This window comes from Oncorhynchus clarkii, chromosome 3 (assembly GCF_045791955.1).
Source record: "Oncorhynchus clarkii lewisi isolate Uvic-CL-2024 chromosome 3, UVic_Ocla_1.0, whole genome shotgun sequence".
Taxonomy (NCBI): domain Eukaryota; kingdom Metazoa; phylum Chordata; class Actinopteri; order Salmoniformes; family Salmonidae; genus Oncorhynchus; species Oncorhynchus clarkii.
The window spans coordinates 26,825,577-26,849,691 of record NC_092149.1 but is presented as its reverse complement, the minus strand read 5'-3'; the positions used below and the strand labels follow the sequence as shown (position 1 = coordinate 26,849,691).

The 24,115-nt window shown below is 42.3% G+C and overlaps 2 protein-coding genes across 3 annotated transcripts; one reads left to right on the top strand and one right to left on the bottom strand.

Moving 5' to 3' along the window:
- The first annotated feature begins 1,548 nt into the window (after window positions 1-1,548).
- LOC139385310 (beta-2 adrenergic receptor-like) lies at window positions 1,549-2,624 on the top strand. Its single transcript, XM_071130459.1, has one exon. The coding sequence runs from the start codon at window positions 1,587-1,589 to the stop codon at window positions 2,622-2,624; it is 1,038 nt and encodes a 345-aa protein (XP_070986560.1). The 5' UTR covers window positions 1,549-1,586.
- A 6,904-nt stretch (window positions 2,625-9,528) lies between these two features.
- On the bottom strand, window positions 9,529-24,115 carry LOC139392021 (NADH dehydrogenase (ubiquinone) complex I, assembly factor 6-like). Of its 2 annotated transcripts, none has more exons than XM_071139668.1 (9): window positions 23,664-24,115; window positions 23,176-23,275; window positions 17,771-17,893; window positions 17,555-17,611; window positions 17,357-17,459; window positions 14,706-14,839; window positions 11,530-11,631; window positions 11,051-11,107; window positions 9,529-10,057 (listed from the first exon to the last, which is right to left on the bottom strand). In XM_071139668.1, the coding sequence occupies exons 1-9, from the start codon at window positions 23,852-23,854 to the stop codon at window positions 9,929-9,931; spliced, it is 996 nt and encodes a 331-aa protein (XP_070995769.1). In that variant the 5' UTR covers window positions 23,855-24,115; the 3' UTR covers window positions 9,529-9,928. The 2 variants fall into 2 exon arrangements, with proteins under 2 accessions (XP_070995769.1, XP_070995777.1); XM_071139676.1 differs by having other exon boundaries at window positions 23,172-23,275; window positions 23,664-23,906.

The following is a 24,115-nucleotide window of genomic DNA, read 5'->3' as shown; positions in this document are numbered from 1 at the left end:
ACAGTTCTGACTTAGAATATGTGGACAACTACAAATACCTAGGTATCTGGCTAGACTGTAAACTCTTTTTCCATACTCATATTAAGCATCTCTAATCCAAAATTAAATCTAGAATTGGATTCCTATTTCACAACAAAGCCTCCTTCACTGACGCTGCCAAACATACCCTCGTAAAACTGACTATCCTACCGATTCTCGATTTTCCTGATGTCATTTACAAAATAGCCTCCAACACTCTACTCAGCAAACTGAATGCAGTCCATCACAGTGCCATCCGTTTTGTCACCAAAGCCCTATATACCACCCACCACTGCGACCTGTATGCTCTCGTCGGCTGGCCCTCGCTACATATTCGTCGCCAGACCCACTTGCTCCAGGTCATCTATAAGTCTTTGCTAGGTAAAGCTCTGCCTTATCTCAGCTCACTGGTCACCATAACAACACCCACCAGTAGCACGCGCTCCAGCAGGTATATCTCACTGGTTGTAGTTCTCCTTGCAGTTCTCTGCTGCTAATGACTGGAACGAATTGCAAAAATCGCTGAAGTTGGAGACTTATATCTCCCTCACTAACTTTAAGCATCAGCTATCTGAGCAGCTCACCGATCGCTGCAGCCTCCTTACTCCATTTCCTTACTCCATTTGCACACACTGTATACAGATAGTTCTATTGTTATTGACTGTACTTTTGTTTATCCCATGTGTAACTCTGTGTTGTTGTTGCACTGCTTTGCTTTATCTTGGCCAGGTCGCAGTTGTAAATCTGAGGAGTAGATAGAAATGTATTTTGACAAGTTGAAACAAAGTTAGGGGTAGATTTTCAGATTCCTTTTTCTGCAAGTTGAACGAGTGGATTACTCAAATTGATGGCACCAAATAAACAGACTTTTTGAGATATAAAGAAGGATTTTATCTAACAAAATGACACTACATGTTATATCTGGTACCCTTTGGATGACAAATCAGAGGAAGATTTTCAAAAAGTAAGTTAATATTTAAACGTTATATGTGAATTTTATTAAACCTGTGCCGGTGGAAAAACATTTTGATGTGGGGCGCCATCCTCAAACAATCGCATGGCATGTTTTCGTTGTAATAGCTACTGTAAATCGGACAGTGCAGTTAGATTAACAATAATTTAATATTTCAGCCGATATACTTATATGTACATAAATGTTTAAAATCCATAATATTTATGATTATTTATTTGAATTGCACGCCCTCCAGTTTCACCAGAAGTTGTCCCGCTAGCAGGACTCCTATCCCTAAGAAGTTTTTAACTTTTAACTGTTTTTACTACATTAATATTTTGTCATATTATCAAATATTAGGGTTGCAAGACTTAATTTATGAAATCCACTTCACAAATAATAGCATCTGTATTTACTATTCCAGCTGCTGTCAATACGAAATATGACGTCATCGCTTTACTCTTCGTGGCAGCTCGACGCGAGACATTACAGCGCGTGTCCTGTCCTGGGCTCGTTTACCACAGATGTTCTTGCTGTAACATACAGTTGAAGAGGAGGATAGTCATCATTATTAAAGTAACTTCAGCTCACGGTCTGTTTCTCATATAGACCAATCATGCTGCCGGAGGGAACTGAGCCGACAAACTGTACTCTGTGTTACTGTGCTCTGACCAACAAGATTTTGATGGTCGTTTTTATGGTTATCTTGATTTTTGCTATCTTGTTCGGCAATTCGGTGACTTTAGCCGTACTGTGCGGGACTAAGCACTTTCATACGCCCCAGGGATATCTGAAAACGTCGCTAGCGGTGGCTGACTTGGCGGTAGGGATATTTGTGGTGCCAGTCTCCGTTTACGCAGAGGTGTCGCTTATGTTGAACAACTCCGCGCCAGAATGGATCGTGAACAATTCACAAGCAACGGCTTTTCACCCGTGCAATTTAATTGGCCCCATTTTCGCTGGCTGCACCTTTGTATCCATTACGACTATATTTTTCCTTACTATCGAACGGAGCATCGCAGTTTTGAGACCGTTGCACAAAGAATCAGTCATTACGCGCAAACGGACCACTATCCTCATACTCTTCTCATGGGTGGGGAGTTTCTTTCTGGCAGTGTCTCCGATGATTTTCAGCAATGAAATTGCCCTCGAATATAACCTTTGTAGTAGAATGTGCAATTACGCACTAGGCACCATCGACACGTTTCCTTCCCAGGCATGGAACATTCTCCTGCTCTTTCCCGCGTTTGATTTCACACTCCTTGGTGGAACCGTGGTGATAAATATAATTTCATTGTCTAGCATACGCCAGAACTCAAAGCAGAGAAAACATCTGGCTGAAAGCGAATGCCAAAGCGGCTCCAGACCCACTTTCTCAGATATCAAGGCTGCCAAAACAATAGGGACCTTAACGCTGGCTTTTACCGCATCATTCACCCCCATTGCTGTCTTTGTCGTGGGAAATGTTCTTGGAAACGAATGGTGCAACTTTTCGCTTTTTGCTTTTTGGATACTGACTACGAATAGCTGTTGGAATGTTATAATATACAGCGTGAGAGACCAGAAGTTTAGGCTGCGCGCGCACAAGCTTTTGATTCCTTCCCAAATCAATAATGTCACCAAGACCTCAAAAACTGTGGACATTTTGTCTTAATTTTATTTCGACATATTTGTACATGTCGAAATGACGGACTTATTACATTGTCTTTGGTACCTTTATCATAACGAAAGAAAAGCATCCTACAGAGAAATGCTAGGTTATGGTATCTCTGTGATCGTTGCTTTACGCACACACATGTTCGGGCAGTGATCATCAACTAGGTTCAGCCGCAGGCAGATTTTTTCTTGAACGTATATGGTTAATTGAACGTAATAAAATAAACCGGTGCGCCTGGCAACAACTACCATTACCCGTTCAAAGGCACTTACATTTGTTGTCTTGTCCTTTCACCCTCTGAATGGCACACACACACAATCCATGTCTCAATTGGGGCGGCAGGGTAGCCTAGTGGTTAGAGCGTTGGACTAGTAACCGGAAGGTTGCAAGTTCAAACCCCCGAGCTGAACAAGGCAGTTAACCCACTGTTCTAGGCCGTCATTGAAAATAAGAATTTGTTCTTAACTGACTTGCCTAGTTAAATAAAGGTAAAAAAAAAAAAAATTGTCTTAAGGCTTAAAAATCCTTCTTTAACTAGTCCCTTCCCCTTCATATACACTGATTGAAGTGGATTTAATATAGTGACATCAATAAACTATCATATCTTTCACCTAGATTTACCTGGTCTGTCTATGTCATGGAATGGGGTGTTCTTAATGCTTTTCTACTCATTGTATATCTCTCAGATTTGTTTTTGAATACTTTGGAACATATTCCAAAAATGAAAATCACTTGGAGCTGCTTTGCTGGTGTTTTTACAGTATTTTATGTCCAACAATAAAAAAATCTAATGACATCATAAAAGCATAACACGTTTACAATATGATGGTATAGCAACTGTGTCTTAGGTTATGTCATCTTCAGCGCACACTTAGCCATTTTGTGAAATGATTGTTTTGTCAGCAACACTTGACTGCGTGTAAACTGCGTGTACTACACTTGCTCAAATATGTGGTATTATTGACACAATGTGTTCTCTGACTATTAAAAATAAATGTATTTTTTTGTTACAAATACAATTTAGGAAGCCTGTTCAGATGGGTGGAAGTTGCACTTTCTATTAACACCATAATCACAAGCGGGCGCTACACCTCACCTCATTCTGATAGGCTACTTTGGGGTAGAGCGGCGTGTGAGGGCGCAGAGGGTCAATCTCACCATTAGCAAGAACATGGCAGCATATTAATTTGTTTTGTGCAGCCATTATAGTAGTTGGATATTAAAATGGTAGCCTAAAATGAATAAATATGATGATGAAGATGTGTAATGCGTCTGTCCTGTTGTAGGTGACCTATAGGCAAGCCGTGTCATCATTGTCACTCTGATTACGCACACACCCACTCGTACAACACGTGCGCACTTGCACGCACATACAGGGAGCAAATATTCAAACGTTGTCAGTGGTAATCTTGAGCATATTTGGGATTTTTGTAAACCTGTCTTTAATTTCGTTTTGAGGATTATGGCTCCGCAGAGCTGCAGTCATGAGTTTCTTCTCTGATATCCAGGCTCTTTGTCGCGGCGGCTGACCATTCACATGAGCGCTATCGCGCAATTTAAAATGCTCGTTGCCTCCCACTAGTGCGCCAGCTGTGCGTTTAAAGGTCTCTGTGAATAATAGCTATTGTAAGGAAAGTTGAGGTTATTTGGAGTTTGTGTCAGATTCCCCTCTCTTTAGACCCATTGTAAACAAAGACAGGTTATTTATTAATTGTTTGTACTACACCTGGAGTAAGGAAGAAAGTCACAATAAAAGACCACTCTAAAATGTGCAGTTTTGTCACACAACACAATGCCGCGGGTGTCTCAAGTTTTGAGGGAGCGTGCTATTGGCATGCTGACTGCAGTAATGTCCACCAGAGCTGTTGCTAGATCATTTAATGTTAATTTCTCTATGTCTAGGATCTTTTATTTCACCTCATGAAACATGGGAACAACACTTTACAACTTTACATGTTGCCTTTATATTTTTGGTTACAACGTTATTTTAGAGAATTTGGCAGTACGTCCAGTCGGCCTCACATCCGCTGATCACGTATAACCACGCCAGCTCAGAACCTCCACATCTGGCTTCTTCACCTGCGGGATCGTCTGAGACCAGCCATCCGGACAGCTGATGAAACTGAGGAGTATTTCTGTCTGTAATAAAGCCCTTTTGTGGGGAAAAACTCATTCTGATTGGCTGGGCTTGGCGCAGATCCATTTTCATTACACTCATAACCTCAGAGCAAATGAAAGGAGCACATCCAGTCATAGGGTATTTCCATTTCTTCATTTGACACTCCTAAATGACAAAATACTGTTAGCATTTCAAGGGACTTGGTGTATGTGTCCAGTGCTTATAAAAAACAATGTACTATATTTCCCCATGTTTCTCTCTATTTACTAACGTAATTGCCTCTAGATATGAACATCTGAGAAGCAAGATGCCATGACTAAGGGGTGTATGATGTTTCTGTCTTTCTCAGCAAGTTGTTATGACATTTTAATGATACTGATTCGGTTGCCGCTTTTTTGACGCGTTTGATTTAGCATGCAGTCTCCTTCAGCGTTATTTACAGTATATTTAGCAGACGGTTGTTGTGATTGTCATTTCTATCTTGTAGGCTACATCAAGTCCATAATGTTAACCAAGTGTTTCCAACCAGTAAACCACGCAACAGTAGAACTTCATGAAATTCCCAAGTTCTTTGAATAAACCCATATAACCCTGAGGTTCTTATGTAACATCACAGTAATAACATAGAATAACATCTACAGTAGGTTGCCATGGAAAATAATAGAAGAGGAGAAATTGCTTTAAGAAGTACCTCAAATCTATGGCTAAAAGGATTGTAGTGTTTTTTTCTGTGCATGTGGGAGGGCTTTTCAGGTGGATTAAGAGTTAGTTCTTTACAGCTCCTCAGTAAACATCTATTGTGGGGGAACCAGGGAGTATTAAGTATTTCCCAGAGATACATTTTGTAATCTCCATAAAAACCGAAGGGCTTATTGAATCGAAACCCGGAACAGTGTGTCCAGCAGGATAAGTCAGAAATATAATTCTTATGCTACATAACATAGGATTCATGTATTCATCAAAATATTATTTACAGAAGGAGACCAGATGTTTTAAACTGCGTTCATGTAAACATGTCTAGGGCCTGAGTATGCAGTTTATTTGGACCTGCTTGAAGCAACAGAACTCCTGTGACTGGTATGGGTGATATGTTCATTATCTCTACCTGCCAGCAATTTCAAAGGCTAAAATGTGAATAGTGGACTTGACGAGAGAAAATATAAACTCAGTTCATTCCATGATCTATTCCCAGCATACTCTTCTCTGATGATTTCCCCTCTCTTGTCTCATTATGCAACCCTGCTGAGGGAATGTGGCAGTAAAAAGGTCTTCAATCTGAAGTTGGCATGAACGTATCTAGCATGACTCTGGATCCGTCGTGAACATTCCAATTAGTTAACCAGTCTGCCCCCACGCGCACACACACAGGGCAGAAGCCATCGTGCATCTTTTCAAGTTGGTAAGCATCAGGAGCCTCCCTACTCACCCACCACTTCCTTTGAAGAAGTTGAACAGAACAGCAGGAGTTGTTTACTAGTTACTCCTAACCCCTTGTTCTTCACACTTTATATGACAGGCACTTTCTCAATGTTGGTTTCAGCAGTCACAATAGATCCCACAGAATTAGATAACTGTCCATGTTTCTGGGTGTGACTGGGCATAATGTTCATATACAGAGGTGTCATGCCCAGAAAGGGCACAGGGGTACCTCAGATTTGTCCTGTTTTAATATTTGATTTTTTTAAAGTGTTGTTTTTCTGTAATACTACTAGCTACCTAGCATTTTATGAAGTTGGCTTTAGCTAGCCCAAAATGGAAACCTATCTGCCAACCTCATAACTAGCTACCAAGAAGCCATTTCAGGCTATCAATCAAGTTACCGTAGCTAGCTTGTCCAATTACAGATAACTGACAAAATAAAGGAAACACTAACAAAGTGTTTTAATAGGGTGTTGGGCCACCAGAACAGCTTCAGTGCACTTTGGCATGGATTCTAGAAGTGTCTGGAACTTTATTGGAGGAATGCAACACCATTCTTCCACGAGAAATTCCATCATTTGGTGTTTTGTTGATGGTGGTGGAAAACGCTGTCTCAGGCACCACTCCAGAATCTCCCTTAAGTGTTCAACTGGGTTGAGATCTGGTGACTGAGACCACAATGGCATATGGTTTACATTGTTTTCATGCTCATCAAACCATTCAGTGACCATTTGTGCCCTGTGGATCGAGGCATTGTCATCCTATGGGTACAGAGCCATGGTAGCCAAAATAATAGCAAAAATAATGGCCTGCCCAGCATTTTTATGCATGACCCTAAGCATGATGGGATGTTAATTGCTTAATTAACTCAGGAACCACACATGTGGAAGCACCTGCTTTCAATATATATTGTAACCCTCATTTACTCAAGTGTTTCCATTATTTTGGCAGTTACCTGTATATTGGCTGGCATGCCTGCTGGCAAGGTTGGTAGACTTTTGAAAAGCAAGCAATTACTAAATAAGTACTAGATAAGACTCACATTCCTTTCAATCTTTTACACAGATATTATCAGAGATGCAGAGAAGCATATTAAGTGTCTTAAATAAAAGAAACACCAGTCAGTAGGATACAGACAGCTCAAGAGATAAATGACAAATGGTAGTCACAACAGATACCTTTTTCTTTTACGGTATCTGTGACCAACCGATGCATATCTGTATTCCCAGTCATCTAAAATCCATAGATTAGAGCCTAATGAATTTATATGAACTGTAACTCAGTAAAACAATTTTAATTGTTGCATGTTGCATTTATATTTTTGTTTATTACGGAATGGATCGAGAGCTTGGATGGACCTATATTTCCTGCAATATGGAATTAGTAGGCTTTTGACTAGACAGGGAACCTTGTAGGGTTCAGCACACAATTTTTATTGAACCGAAATATGTTATGCATCACAGCAATTAATTTAGCTTGACAATCCCGTCAAATGCAATTCTGCATTTAGACACTAAATGGTTATATAACGGTAAAATTGGCATCATGTTGATGCATTTAAATTGTACCTCTAGACCACAGGTCAACATCTCCTGGATTAGTGTGCCTATTTTACTTAGAATAACAATTAACATCGTTAACACAAGTCTTTGTGTTAATCGTTGACACAATTTAGCAGTCTTGGAAAGATGAGCAGGTTTCCATAGCAACAGACCATAATACGACCAATTAATGACGCTTGATCATTAGCATTCTAGTTGGGGACTTGATAACTCATACCTGGTTCTCTCCTCCTTTGAAGTATAACAGGACCAGATGCTTTGTACCAGCAGCAGTGCCATACACCAATCGTTCTAGGTTCACACAGTTCAGTTAGCCTTGAAACACCCCACTGACATTCTAGCAATACTTAGACAAGAAAAGTGGCATCTACTGGAAGAAACATCTTTCCTAAGCATATTATAGGTCACCCTTCAGACTGCAGGTCACTTCCTTTACAACAAAGTCATCATTCCTACATTATTAAACAAACTGTTTTCAAGAGGACACATCGGCACAATGCAGGAAGTCAAACAGCGAGGCGACAATCAAGTTGGTTTAATTCTGACCCACTGGGCACACACTGGTTGAATAAACGTTTCCACAGAATTTCTACGAAATGACGCTGAACCCATGTGGAACAGACGTCTGTGCCCAGTGGGGAGAATCTTCAATTGGATGAGACCAACGTGTTCTCTCTCCGAAAGAGACAGTACTATAGAGAACTGACTGGCCATCACACACTGGTATCTTGGTTCAAAAGAAAAGGTACATTTGATTTGAGTCCTGCCTGTGTGCATGTTTGTATTTTGGCCATCACAGGCTTGGCGACGAAAAACATAAATACATTCTGACGATGCTCGCTCATCTTTGGTGAAGGTTTAAACCAACCTATCAAATATCCTTTGATCCTGGATGTCTCTCTTCTAGTCGCGTTCGCCCTCTCGCCGTCTCTCCCGTTAGAAGTACAAGGCACTTCTCATCAAAACATGGCACTTGTCCAGGACTTCACTGGGTTGCTTCAAGTGAATGATACCAACTTAATTTTATCAGTAGTCCATTGACTGCATCAAGATTGATGTTTCATCCTACCATGGCAATCTAACGAATGGCCACAGGTATTTGCATGTATAAGAAACAACCGTAAGCGGACAGAAGTAGCACAGAGGGTTGCTTGGGAACAGAAAACCCAATGAATCGTTGGAAGGCTACAGCTATTTGCAACATTGAGAACAGGCAGAAAAAGTGGGATGGGAGGACTTTCCCTTCTGTTAAGGGCAGAAGGGCTAGGGTAGCCTAGTCTGAAGAGGGCATCATCAGGGTCTGGAACACACTGACTGTAATGATTCATAACAGGGAGGAAAATACATACTATAATAAATAAAATACATTATTTAAATAAATAATCAAACTAACTTGGGTGAATGACCTGGCCCTCTCTGTGACAATCTTTAATTAGGTGAAGCCTTAGCGTTTCATGGTTTTGAAGAATAAAACCAAATAAGTACATAAACAGTTCAAAATGGCCCTTTTCCTTTCAACTCCACAACCTGGCATCTGGTCCAGATCAAAACAATCAACTGGAGGCGGACATTTTCTGGTAAACTAAGCACTATGCTAATTATACACTTGCATCCTACTTTGGCTGTAAATGGTTGTCAGGAGCAACAGTACCATATCATTTTGTGCTGGTAAAAGCTGTTGTGAATGTATACAGCTTGTGCCGCAAATATGGACAGTGATATTCACACTTAAGTCAAGTAAAAAGCTCTATATTTTCTTAAATGTCATCACAATTCAGAATGATATACATAACTGTTATTATGGTTGTGACATCTTTATTGAAGAGCTTTAAAAAGAGAAAACATTTAGACCATCAACATGGCTACACAATTTATTACTGAAAATATGAAATATATCAGGGCATCAGTTCAGTCTCCAGTACTGTAGTTATTGCTTTGCAATAATCTCTGTCTGTGGTCCTCAGCTGTCTAGTCTACAACAGGGAATAACACAGGTGAACTGGTTTAGATGGCAGAGGTATGTTTTAAATCAGAATCCTTTTCTGGGGATTGCTGACGTCATAGATGGAAGTCTCTTGAAATCCACTGTTGTAGATTGGTCTACTTAGAAACCAACATACGAGAGCAGGACTTTGGGAAATCGGATGTTGAAATCTGGTATAAATTACAATAGGGCTAAAGATAAGGTCCCACCATGCAGGTCAATAGGTCTTCTTCCAGGAGCGGAAATAGAGCTGGATGGGGATCAGTGGGTTTCTTTTCTGTAGGCTGGGATGGAACACATCAAAGTCTACCCGCCGCACCCTTTGAAGGTAGTCCTCCAGCACCACCTAGAACAGCAGCCAGAGAGAGGGAAACAGCATCCACAGCATCAACACACCTGTGTGTGTGTTGTGTGTGTCTGTCAGTCCTTATTCTCTACATGTGGAAGCTAGCGTGAGCGTCATCTCAGAGCTCAGGAATGTGCTTCCTCTTTGCCCTAGATACACAAAGCCAGCCCGGCCTAAAACATATGATATGATTCAGCATCTGAGAGGAAAGAGCCTTTAAGGCATCAGAACAGATTAACATAGTAATAGCACCAGCAGCAATAGAGCATCCTATTTGTGGAAATTGTCCTGGATGGAGAGGATAAAAGAGGAACACAGAATTGAGTGGATTAATGCTCTCTCTTTCTCTAATTACCATCATACCCCTGCTGGTTGGAGCACTCAAGCGTTGTGACCATCCACCCTTCAAAACATAACACACGACGCGGGGCATTTGTCTATCTCGAATTCTTCACCTGGGCCTCATTCTCAAGCCTCTGGTTAATATGTTCTGCCCTTCCTTTCTTGCGCTCTTTCATGCCCCTTCTCTGTGGGAATCAGACTGCTTTTGAGAGTGCCAGTGGTAAGAGCCCATAATGCAGTCCCTTGGTGGTCTGTCAGGTGCGATTTAAATTGGAGCAGTAAAAGGTGTGTCTGAGGCCTGATGGGGAGCATGCTGTGATGAGAGGGAGATTAGGCTAGACAGACAGCCATGTGAGGATATTGGGAGGTGGCTGAGGAAGAGAAAGGATCATTTAAGATGGCTGCTCCTCCTTACCTAGGTTCAGATGAACATGACTGGAGGATTCATTAAAAAACAAATGACAAGAGAACTTGAAGAGAAACTAACACGCAGACCTGGTCTCTTCCCTGGTGCCAGGACTAAAGAAGCCCCGTAGTTCAGTCTTGTCTTTGGTCAACGTTTTAGTAAATTAGACCCTTTTCATGATGTTACATCAGTCACAGTGACCACAACATAACCCAATCATTATTATAATAATAACAACAACCCACTGTCTGGAGGAAGGCAGGGAAAGCGGAAGCTGGTATGTTCTTGCTGAATGATCTGGCCTGTGGAGACAAAAAGGTTCAAACTGAGTAAAATGACTAACACAGGCTAATAAAGCTATAATTCGTTTAACAGAGATGGACGTGCATATAAAAACACCAGTAGCTACTACATTTCAGACTACTTCAGCTTCTCTTTTAAATTCCTTGTGTACAAACAAGCCTTAATTAACTTGAAGCTCACAATAAAACAAAGTTACAAGTATTCATCAACATTAAATGATTATGTATGTGTTGTACAGGTACAAAAAAGGCATTGTGGTAGCCATTCGAGAAAACGACTGAACACACATGAGAATACACTATCAGAGCCCTGCAAATGTAGAAATGTAATTGAATCAAATCAAGCAGTAAATCTGTTCGGCAAGAACAGCCCACCAAATAACATTGGAGGAACACTGTCCTAATGTCATCAGGTTACGTACGTGTTGTAGGTGTACGTGGGCTTGGCTGGCAATGTCATATACCACATCTCTCACATTCTGTTCCCGGCTTCCTCGGATGAAGTCCTCCTGGGAGGCTCTGTGCTGGTGGTGACAGACACACACCTTTGTTCACACCACTTATTCACACAGGAGAGATTTGTTCCTTCAAACCACTATTCTAGCCAAGCCAACCAATTGTTCATGCTGATAGCATATGGCCTCTAATGGGGCGAACAAAGTGAAGCTCTCGATAATTATCTTCATTATTCACGGTATGTATAGCGATTGTCAGATCTCAGTTCTCTCTCCTTTAAAAATTGTTATGGCCTCAGGCTGCCCTGAGGTGTTTACAGCACTGTGGCCGTCAACCCCATGATAGACAGAAGTTGTTTAGAAACTGAGTACAAGTCAGATAGTTTGACAGCAAAAAATATATATAAAACGGTTAATCGTAATCTTATTCCACAAATAAGGAGTTTAGTTTGATATAAACTCAGCAAAAAAAAGAAAAGTCCCCTTTTCAGGATCATGTCTTTCAAAGATAATTCATAAAAATCCAAATAACTTCACAGATCTTCATTGTAAAGGGTTTAAACACGGTTTCCCATGCTTGTTCAATGAACCATGAACAATTAATGAACAAGCACCCGTGGAACGGTCGTTAAGACACTAACAGCTTACAGACGGTAGGCAATTAAGGTCACAGTTACACTAGAGAGGCCTTTCTACTGACTCTGAAAAACAACAAAGAAAGATGCCCAGGGTCCCTGCTCATCTGCGTGAAAGTGCCTTAGGCATGCTGCAAGAAGGCTTGAGGACTGCAGATGTGGCCAGGGCAATAAATTGCAATGTCCGCATTGTGAGACGCCTAAGACAGCGCTACAGGGAGACAGGACAGACAGCTGATCGCAGTGGCAGACCACGTGTAACACCTGCACAGCATCAGTACATTCAAACATCACACCTGCGGGACAGGTACAGGATGGCAACAACAACTGCCTGAGTTACGCCAGGACAATCCCTCCATCAGTGCTCAGACTGTGCGCAATAGGCTGAGAGAGGCTGGACTGAGGGCTTGTAGGCCTGTTGTAAGGCAGGTCCTCCGCAGACGTCACCGGCAACAAAGTCGTCTATGGGCACAAACCCACAGTCACTGGACTAGACAGGCCAGGCAAAAAGTGCTCTTCACTGACAAGTCGCGGTTTTGTCTCACCAGGGGTGATGTTCGGAGTCGTGTTTATCGTTGAAGGAATGAGCGTTACACCGATGCCTGTACTCTGAAGCGGGATCGATTTGGAGGTGGAGGGTCCGCCATGATCTGGGTCGGTGTGTCACAGCATCATCGGACTGAGCTTGTTGTCATTGCAGGCAATCTCAACGCTGTGCATTATACAGGGAAGACATCCTCCTACTCTTCTTGCAGGCTCATCCTGACATGACCCTCCTGCATGACAATGGCACCAGCCATACTGCTCTTTCTGTGAGTGATTTCCTGCAAGACAGGAATGTCAGTGTTCTGCCATTGCCAGCGAAGAGCCCGTATCTCAATCCCATTGAGCACATCTGGGACCTGTTGGATCGGAGGGTGAGGGCTAGGGCCATTCCCCCCAGAAATGTCTGGGAACTTGCAGGTGCCTTGGTGGAAGAGTGGGGTAACATCTCACAGCAAGAACTGGCAAATCTGGTGCAGTCCATGAGGAGGAGATGCACTGGAGTACTTAATGCAGCTGGTGGCCACACCAGATTAGAGGTCGACCGATTAATCGGAATGGCCGATTAATTAGGGCCGATTTGAAGTTTTCATAACAATCGGACATCTGTATTTTTGGACACCGATATGGCCGATTTAAAAAAACATTTATTTAACTAGGCAAGTCAGTTAAGAACACATTCATATTTTCAATGACGGCCTAGGAACGGTGTGTTAACTGCCTTGTTCAGGGGCAGAACGACAGATTTATACCTTGTCACCTTGTAATTGTCATTATTACAAATATTATTATAATATTTGATTTATTATATATATACACCAATAATCGGTATCAGCATTGAAAAATCATAATCGGTCGACCTCTACACCAGATACGGACTTACTTTTGATTTTGACCCCCCTTTGTTTAGGGACACATTATTCCATTTCTGTTAGTCACATGTCTGTGGAACTTATTCAGTTTGTCTCAGTTGTTGAATCTTGTTATGTTCATACAAATATTTACACATGTTAAGTTTGCTGAAAATAAACGCAGCTGACAGTGAGAGGGCGTTTCTTTTTTTGCTGAGTTTAGTTTAACAATAATATGAGGACAATGAGATTTTGTATTGCCCAAAAGCACAAGGCGGTCGGTGTCTGTAGACATGCTGCTACACACATTAGCTTGACAAACTAAACAATCAAGTCAGGTAACTTCAATACTATTTGAATAAAATGAAGCTTGGAATTGCAAGTTATTAGCTAGGCTAGAAGCTGTTGTCAAGCAATGGGAGCAAAACAACAAAACACGAACATACAGAGGGTCCACTGCCAAAGCCTGTATAAATGTAACATCACCACAGACAGAGACTGCAGTAGTTAAACCCCTGGACACCAACAGTCCCTTCCGCTTCCGACCAGAGCAATGAACTTATGACTGGATTAAAATAATTGGCAAATTGCAAAGCACTCACTGTCCCTTAATGACACAGGAAGTGGATAAAACCCACCAGGCTTTAGCAAGCTTCAATTGAGCTCAGGACTAGACCAGGACTAGAGGTCACTACTGTCACACACACTGGACTAGTAGCGGTAAAAACATCTCCTGATGTCACATCATAAATCAGCTGCACACAGTCCCCTGTCACTCCAGCTGTGGCTCAGAGGCCTTGTTGACAGATGATCAGACAAAGGCTGTGAATTTGACTTGTAACTACAGCCAGTGCATTTGTCATGGAGTGTCATTATAACTGTGCCTCTGGCATACTTCATTTGGAGTAGTGACACACTCCCTCACTGTGTTGATAATGCCAAACCGGTCTAGCAGGAATATAATGTCACAAAGGCCTGTGTGTGTGTGTGTGTGTGTGTGTGTGTGTGTGTGTGTGTGTGTATCTGGAATGGCAGTGTAGCATCCATCTGTACAACACGTCACCAGCAGGAAAGTCATCATTTTGATACCTCTGCTGCAGATATGGTCACTCACCAGCATGCAGATGTCCATAGGTAGGTAGACTTTGCGTCTGCTGCTGTGGTAGGGCGTGGCTCTTAGGCACGTCACAATCCCCTGGGCCTTACCAATGTGGCTGGCAGCATGATCAGCATGGACATCTTTCACACCTGGACAAACACACACACACACACACACAAAGGGAATCAGGGAAGAAAGAAAAATAAAAGTTAAATCATTGCACCACTTTTAAAACAAATTACTAAACTCTATTGAATTAAACATGCGCTGTCTAGGTACAAGAAGAATTTGTCTTCTAGTTTACCTCAGAAACCTAGTTACCGTTTTTGATTGACTAGGACCATGCTAAAACCTTAAGCAGACACTGTTCTCTTGTATACATAATTTATAATAATGAAGCGCACCCATTTGATATCAATAACTGGGAAATGCTTTCATGCGGAGTGCCCTGTACTTGAAATAGGTTGAGGCTTTGAGTCAGACATCTCTTCTAGTCAATTAGACTGGAACAAGTGTGACAGGTTCCTTGGCAGAGGGGGGCAAAATAATGACATTCCACAAGAGAAGATGCGAACAAGTCACAGAAATGCAGGTATTTGAAATGCAGAAATTATGGCACTTAATTAATCGCTCAAGTGAATACAGCTTGACCAGCTTCTAAGTCTTCCTCTCATAAAACAATCTGCATGTTCAAGTAATCATTATTTTGTATACGGTGCATTCAGGAAAGTTTACAGACCCCTTGACTTTTCACATTTTGTTACGTTACAGCTTTATTATAAAATTATTTAAATGTTTTTTCCCCCCTCAATTTACAAACAATACCCCATACTGACAAATCAAAAACCGGTTTTTAGGAATATTTGCAAATATTTTAAAAATAAATGTACATAAGTATTCAGACCCTTTACTCAGTACTTTGTTGAAGCACCTTTGGCACCAATCACAGCCTCGAATCTTCTTGGGTATGACACTACAAGCTTGGCACACCTGTATTTGAGGAGTTTATCCCATTCTTCTCTGTAGATCCTCAAGCTCTGTCAGGTTGGATTGGGAGCGTCTCTCCAGAGATGTTCGATCGGGTTCAAGTCCGGGCTAGTCAAGGACATTCGGAGACTTCTCTCGAAGTCATTCCTGCATTGTCTCGGCTGTGTGCTTAGGGTCATTGTCCTGTAGGAAGGTGAACTTTCACCACAGTCTGAGGTCCTGAGTACACTGGAGCAGGTTTTCATAAAGGATCTCTCTGTACTTTGCTCTGTTCGTCTTTCCCTCAATCCTAACTAGTCTCCCAGTCCCTGCTGCTGAAAACATCCACACAACATGATGCTGCCACCACCATGCTTCACTGTAGGGATGGTGTCTGGTTTCCTCCAGATGTGATTCTTGGCATTCAGACCAAAGAGTACAACCTTGGTTTCATCAGACAAGAGAATCTTGTTTCTCATGGTCAGAGTACTTGAGGTGCCTTTTGGCAAAGTCCAAGCGGGCTGTCATGTTCCTTTTACTGGAGGAGTGGCTTCCATCTGGCCCCTCTACCATGAAGGACTGATTGGTGGAGTGTTGCAGAGATGGTTGTCCTTCTGGAAGGTTCTCCCATTTCCACAGAGGAGCTCTGTCATAGTTACCATCAGGTTCTTGATCACCTCCCTAACGAAGGCCCTTCTCCTCCGTTTCCATTTGCTCCGTTTGGCCAGGCGGCCAGCTCTAGGTGGTTCCAAACTTCTTCCATTTAAGAATGATGGAGGCCACTGTGTTCTTGGGGACCTTCAATGCTGCATAAATATGTTGGTACCCTTCCCCAGATCTGTGCCTCAACACAATCCTGTCTCGGAGCTCTACAGAGAATTCCTTCAACCTCATGGCCTGGATTTTGCTCTGACATGCCCTGTCAACTATGGGACCTTTTTATAGACAGGTGTGTGCCTTTCCAAATCATGTCCAATCAATTGAATTTACCACAGGTGGACTACAACCAAGTTGTAGAAACATCTCAAGGATGATCCTGAGGTCAATTTCAAGTCTCATAGCAAAGGGTCTGAATAGTTATGTAAATAAGGTATTTCTGTTTTATTTTTAACAAATGATCAAACAATTCTAAAAACCTGTTTTCACTTTGTCATTATGGGGTATTGTGTGTAGATTGATGAGGAAAATGTTTTATTTAATCCATTTTAAAACAAGGCTGTAACGTAACAAAATGTGGAAAAAGTCAAGGGGTCTGAAAACTTTCAGAATGCACCGTACACACACAGTATAATGTGACTGTTCCTGTCAAGGTTCTTCCAAATAGGGAAGGAGCAGAGTCATTGTCATCCATTTCTTTGGCTCTATGGAATCTATTGAGAATGTGAGAATGTGTTTAATGTAGAGTGGAAATGGGTCATTTCTGTTGTAGATTTTTGCTGAAAGGCTGGACAGGAGATCAGTTACAAAGTTCCCGGCAATGTTCCATTCGCTGGCTGCAATTCTCATCTTTCTCAATTTAGTCAATGTGCTGCATTTGCAAGCACGATTCTCATCATTTCTAAGAGGTACTTGAACACTGGGAAGTTAATTGTGAATATAAAATTAGATGTTTTTTCCCCCTCGGGAACAGAACAATGCACATGCTGTACACTCTCTTCAGTCAGTGGAGTCGAGCACAAAACACAGATACACCTGCTCACCTAAACTCTCCAGAAGAAGGTACAGTAGTGAGGACTGGGTATTCTCTGAATAGGCCTCCAACTCCTGGAGGTTTCTATAAGCTCTGTCTTCCATGTCTTTCTCCTGTTGGCAACAGTAGAGACATACTTCAAATAAATTAAACAGAACTAGAATTGAACCCACCCAAATCCATGACCTAAAATGCAACATTTGCTTACTCTCTCAGAGATTATTCTAAGCATCCACCTCTTTGTCAGGTAGTGTTTCTTCACCGCCTGCAAAAGGAGATATTTGAAGATATTTAAAACAGCTTTTCCAATGCATTTGATATGTACTATGTTTAATGGCAAAGTCCAAACGTTATACTGTAGACTGCGATAGCCGCCAGATGTATTCATGAAAATAAAAACAGAAGATATCTACTCCAGACTGACCCTCCATAGTTCTGCACTGACAGGCTGCACTGGGGGGTCGTCCCTGTAGATTTCCTCCACTGTAGTCTTCCAGAACTGCATCCGCATCAGACCTATGGTCTTCTGAGAAAAAGAGTCCTTCACCTTGGAGAGAAACAAAAAAGCGAGGCTTTTCTCAATTCCTTTCAGAAGACATCTTCAATTAATAAGTTTATACTGTTAGGCATACAGATTTGCATGAAAAATGCCTCGCTTTACTAGACCATTCCCTCACCGTTATCCTTCATATCTAGGTCTATAAGTTGATGTATTATTCTAGACATAACAGCATTATCTTCAACAGCAGGATGCCTGAACATCAACACTTAGCTCTGGACATATGACTACCCCGAGGATTATAGTATCATCATTTCCAATATATGCATATACATATTCATACAGTGCCTTCAGAAAGTATTCACACCCCTCAACTCTTTACACATTTTGTGTTACTGCTTGAATTTAAAATGGATTCAATTGAGATTTTTTATCTCACTGGCTTATACACAATAACCCATGATGTCAAAGTGGAATTGCTTTTCTAAATGTTTACAAATGAATAAAAAATAAAAACCTGAAATGTATTGAGTCATTCAACCCATTTGTTATGGCAAGCCAAAATAAATTCAGGATTAAAGATGTAATAACCAAGTCACATAATAAGTTGCATGGACTCAATCTGTGTGCAATAATAGTGTTTAACATGATTTTTGAATGACTACTTCATCTCTGTACCCCACACATACAATTATCTGTACGGTCCCTTAGTCGAGTAGTGAATTTCAAACAAAGATTCAACCACAAAGACCAGGGAGGTCTTCCAATGCCTCGCAAAGAAGGGCACCTATTGATAGATGGCAACAACAACAAAAATATACAGGCATCATTCCTAACTCAGTTGCCGTAAAGGAAGGAAAACGCTCAGGGATTTCACCATGAGGCCAATGGTGACTAAAACAGTTAGAGTTTAATGGCTGTGATAAGAGAAAATGGAGGATGGATCAACATTGTAGTTATCCCACAATACTAACCTAATTGACAGAGTGAAAAGAAGGACGCCTGTACAGAACACATATTCCAAAACATGCATCCTGTTTGCAAATCAAATCAAATTTTATTTGTCACATACACATGGTTAGCAGATGTTAATGCGAGTGTAGCGAAATGCTTGTGCTTCTAGTTCCGACAATGCAGTAATAACAAGTAATCTAACTAACAATTCCAAAACTACTGTCTTGTACACAGTGTAAGGGGATAAAGAATATGTACATAAGGATATATGAATGAGTGATGGTACAGAGCAGCATAGGCAAGATACAGTAGATGGTATCGGGTACAGTATGTACAAATGAGATGAGTATGTAAACAAAGTGGCATAGTATAGTATAAAGTGGCTAGTGATACATGTATTACATAAGGATACCGTCGATGATATAGAGTACAGTATATACGTATGCGTATGAGATGAATAATGTAGGGTAAGTAACATTTATATAAGGTAGCATTGTTTAAAGTGGCTAGTGATATATTTACATCATTTCCCATCAATTCCCATTATTAAAGTGGCTGGAGTTGAGTCAGTGTCAGTGTGTTGGCAGCAGCCACTCAGTGTTAGTGGTGGCTGTTTAACAGTCTGATGGCCTTGAGATAGAAGCTGTTTTTCAGTCTCTCGGTCCCAGCTTTGATGCACCTGTACTGACCTCGCCTTCTGGATGATAGCGGGGTGAACAGGCAGTGGCTCGGGTGGTTGATGTCCTTGATGATCTTTATGGCCTTCCTGTGACATCGGGTGGTGTAGGTGTCCTGGAGGGCAGGTAGTTTGCCCCCGGTGATGCGTTGTGCAGACCTCACTACCCTCTGGAGAGCCTTACGGTTGAGGGCGGTGCAGTTGCCATACCAGGCGGTGATACAGCCCGCCAGGATGCTCTCGATTGTGCATCTGTAGAAGTTTGTGAGTGCTTTTGGTGACAAGCCGAATTTCTTCAGCCTCCTGAGGTTGAAGAGGCGCTGCTGCGCCTTCTTCACGATGCTGTCTGTGTGAGTGGACCAATTCAGTTTGTCTGTGATGTGTATGCCGAGGAACTTAAAACTTGCTACCCTCTCCACTACTGTTCCATCGATGTGGATAGGGGGGTGTTCCCTCTGCTGTTTCCTGAAGTCCACAATCATCTCCTTAGTTTTGTTGACGTTGAGTGTGAGGTTGTTTTCCTGACACCACACTCCGAGGGCCCTCACCTCCTCCCTGTAGGCCGTCTCATCGTTGTTGGTAATCAAGCCTACCACTGTTGTGTCGTCCGCAAACTTGATGATTGAGTTGGAGGCGTGCGTGGCCACGCAGTCGTGGGTGAACAGGGAGTACAGGAGAGGGCTCAGAACGCAACCTTGTGGGGCCCCAGTGTTGAGGATCAGCGGGGAGGAGATGTTGTTGCCTACCCTCACCACCTGGGGGCGGCCCGTCAGGAAGTCCAGTACCCAGTTGCACAGGGCGGGGTCGAGACCCAGGGTCTCGAGCTTGATGACGAGCTTGGAGGGTACTATGGTGTTGAATGCCGAGCTGTAGTCGATGAACAGCATTCTCACATAGGTATTCCTCTTGTCCAGATGGGTTAGGGCAGTGTGCAGTGTGGTTGAGATTGCATCGTCTGTGGACCTATTTGGGCGGTAGGCAAATTGGAGTGGGTCTAGGGTGTCAGGTAGGGTGGAGGTGATATGGTCCTTGACTAGTCTCTCAAAGCACTTCATGATGACGGATGTGAGTGCTACGGGGCGGTAGTCATTTAGCTCAGTTACCTTAGCTTTCTTGGGAACAGGAACAATGGTGGCCCTCTTGAAGCATGTGGGAACAGCAGACTGGTATAGGGATTGATTGAATATGTCCGTAAACACACCGGCCAGCTGGTCTGCGCATGCTCTGAGGGCGCGGCTGGGGATGCCATCTGGGCCTGCAGCCTTGCGAGGGTTAACACGTTTAAATGTCTTACTCACCTCGGCTGCAGTGAAGGAGAGACCGCATGTTTTCGTTGCAGGCCGTGTCAGTGGCACTGTATTGTCCTCAAAGCGGGCAAAAAAGTTATTTAGTCTGCCTGGGAGCAAGACATCCTGGTCCGTGACTGGGCTGGGTTTCTTCCTGTAGTCCGTGATTGACTGTAGACCCTGCCACATGCCTCTTGTGTCTGAGCCGTTGAATTGAGATTCTACTTTGTCTCTGTACTGGCGCTTAGCTTGTTTGATAGCCTTGCGGAGGGAATAGCTGCACTGTTTGTATTCGGTCATGTTACCAGACACCTTGCCCTGATTAAAAGCAGTGGTTCGCGCTTTCAGTTTCACACGAATGCTGCCATCAATCCACGGTTTCTGGTTAGGGAATGTTTTAATCGTTGCTATGGGAACGACATCTTCAACGCACGTTCTAATGAACTCGCACACCGAATCAGCGTATTCGTCAATGTTGTTATCTGACGCAATACGAAACATCTCCCAGTCCACGTGATGGAAGCAGTCTTGGAGTGTGGAGTCAGCTTGGTCGGACCAGCGTTGGACAGACCTCAGCGTGGGAGCCTCTTGTTTTAGTTTCTGTCTGTAGGCAGGGATCAACAAAATGGAGTCGTGGTCAGCTTTTCCGAAAGGGGGGCGGGGCAGGGCCTTATATGCGTCGCGGAAGTTAGAGTAACAATGGTCCAAGGTCTTTCCTCCCCTGGTTGCGCAATCGATATGCTGATAAAATTTGGGGAGTCTTGTTTTCAGATTAGCCTTGTTAAAATCCCCAGCTACAATGAATGCAGCCTCCGGATAAATTGTTTCCAGTTTGCAGAGAGTTAAATAAAGTTCGTTCAGAGCCATCGATGTGTCTGCTTGGGGGGGGATATATACCGCTGTGATTATAATCGAAGAGAATTCTCTTGGTAGATAATGCGGTCTACATTTGATTGTGAGGAATTCTAAATCAGGTGAACAGAAGGATTTGAGTTCCTGTATGTTTCTTTCATCGCACCATGTCACGTTAGTCATAAGGCATACGCCCCCGCCCCTCTTTTTACCAGAAAGATGTTTTTTCCTGTCTGCGCGATGCGTGGAGAAACCTGTTGGCTGCACCGCTTCGGATTGCGTCTCTCCAGTAAGCCACGTTTCCGTGAAGCAAAGAACGTTACAGTCTCTGATGTCCCTCTGGAATGCTACCCTTGCTCGGATTTCATCAACCTTGTTGTCAAGAGACTGGACATTGGCAAGAAGAATGCTAGGGAGTGGTGCGCGCTGTGCCCGTCTCCGGAGTCTGACCAGAAGACCGCCTCGTTTCCCTCTCTTTCGGAGTCGTTTTTTTGGGTCGCTGCATAGGATCCACTCCGTTGTCCTGTTTGTAAGGCAGAACACAGGATCCGCGTCGCGAAAAACATATTCTTGGTCGTACTGATGGTGAGTTGATGCTGATCTTATATTCAGTAGTTCTTCTCGACTGTATGTAATGAAACCTAAGATGACCTGGGGTACTAATGTAAGAAATAACACGTAAAAAAACAAAAAACTGCATAGTTTCCTAGGAACGCGAAGCGAGGCGGCCATCTCTGTCGGCGCCGGAAGTGTATAAGTAGAACTGCAAAAATGTGGCAAAGAAATTAACTTTATGTCCTGAATAAAAAGCATTATGTTTGGGGATATCCAACACAACACATCAATGAGTACCACTCTTCCTATTTTCAAGCATGGTGATGGCTGTGTCATGTTATGGGTTTGCTTGTCATTGGCAAGGACTAGGGAGTTTTTGGTAATAAAAATAAACATAATAGAGCTAAGCACAGGCAAAATCCTAGAGGAAAAACTGGTTCAGTCTGCTTTCCAACAGACACTGGTAGACACATTCATCTTTCAGCAGGAAAATAACCTAAAACACAAGGTCAAATCTACACTGGAGTTGCTCACCAAGAAGACAGTGAAATGTTCCTGAGTGTCGAGTTCCAGTTTTGACTTAAAAGTGCTTGAAAATATATGGCAAGACTTGAAAGGGATTGTCTAGCAATAATCAACAACCAATGTAACCGAGTGTGAAGAATTCTGAAAATAATAAAATGGCCAATGTTGCACAATCCAGGTGTTCAATGCTCTTAAGAGACTTACCCAGAAAGACTCACAGTTGTAATTGCTGCCAAAGGTGCTTCTACAAAGTATTGACTCAGGGGTGTGAATACTTATGTAAATGAGATATTTCTGTATTTAAATTATTTGCAAAAATGTCTTCACTTTGTCATTTTGCGGTATTGTGCTCAGATGGGTGAGAAAAAAAAAATATATAATTATCAATTTTGAATTAAGGTTGTAACACAAAATGTGGAACAAGTCAAGGGGTATGAATACTTTCTGAAGGCACTCAGTGCTGAACTTTCTGGAATACCTGCCTGAGCCAGCTCGACATTGAAGGCCCTCAGGGCCAGTGAGGAGCGCCGGGCATCCTCAGGGAGAAGCAGGGAGGACACAAAACCGTCATAGTCCCGAGACCTGGGGAAACAAGGCAGTGGACACAGGCAAGTTAATCAAAACAAGTCAAGTGTAATGCTATTGGTGGACTAACTTCTTCAAAATGAAAACATTAGATGCAGTAACACATGTAACAAAAACAAACAACTAGCCAGGGTTGGGGTCAATTCCACTTCAATTCAGTATATGCACTGACATTCCAATTATCTTCAATGCATTTCAACGAGGAACAATTGGAATTGAAATGCATTTGGTTTACTTTCTAAATTAACAGGAATTAAAACCCAACCATGCAACTAGCTGTACAATGTAGCCAGTCAGAGGGGCCCATGCAATTTGTGCTTAGAAGGATGCTTGCTAGTCATACCATTTAGCCATATTTAGCTAGCTAGCAAACTGGCTTACTTACCTCACAATATCGATACAGTATTTTTCGTTATGCCGAGATTCTGCAGTGGAGTTTGTTGAAGCTCGTATACATTTTACTTCGGTAGGTCGTTGAATACAAATAGCGTGTGGCAATATATTTCTTTGGAGTGAGTGAAACACCGAACATTTTGTGGTTAATAATCCATGCTTTGCACTAATGCCAGATGCCATGTTCACAACATACCCTTCAACTTTCACCTTTACCTTGTGTCACAACAAAAGTATTCCTCCCTAGTTCATGTGTTCCGCTTTATGTTGTACTTTTAAATACAGAACACTCGTTTTAGGTAAAGTATTTATCACAAGGAAGACAATTAGTTCTAATTTAGCGAAAAATATGTAGCAGCTACAACTGTGCATTTCAGAGTTTCATTTATAGTAGACCTTTGCAGCAGGCAAAGTAAACAGAACTTGACGTGCTCTTGTCCTGGA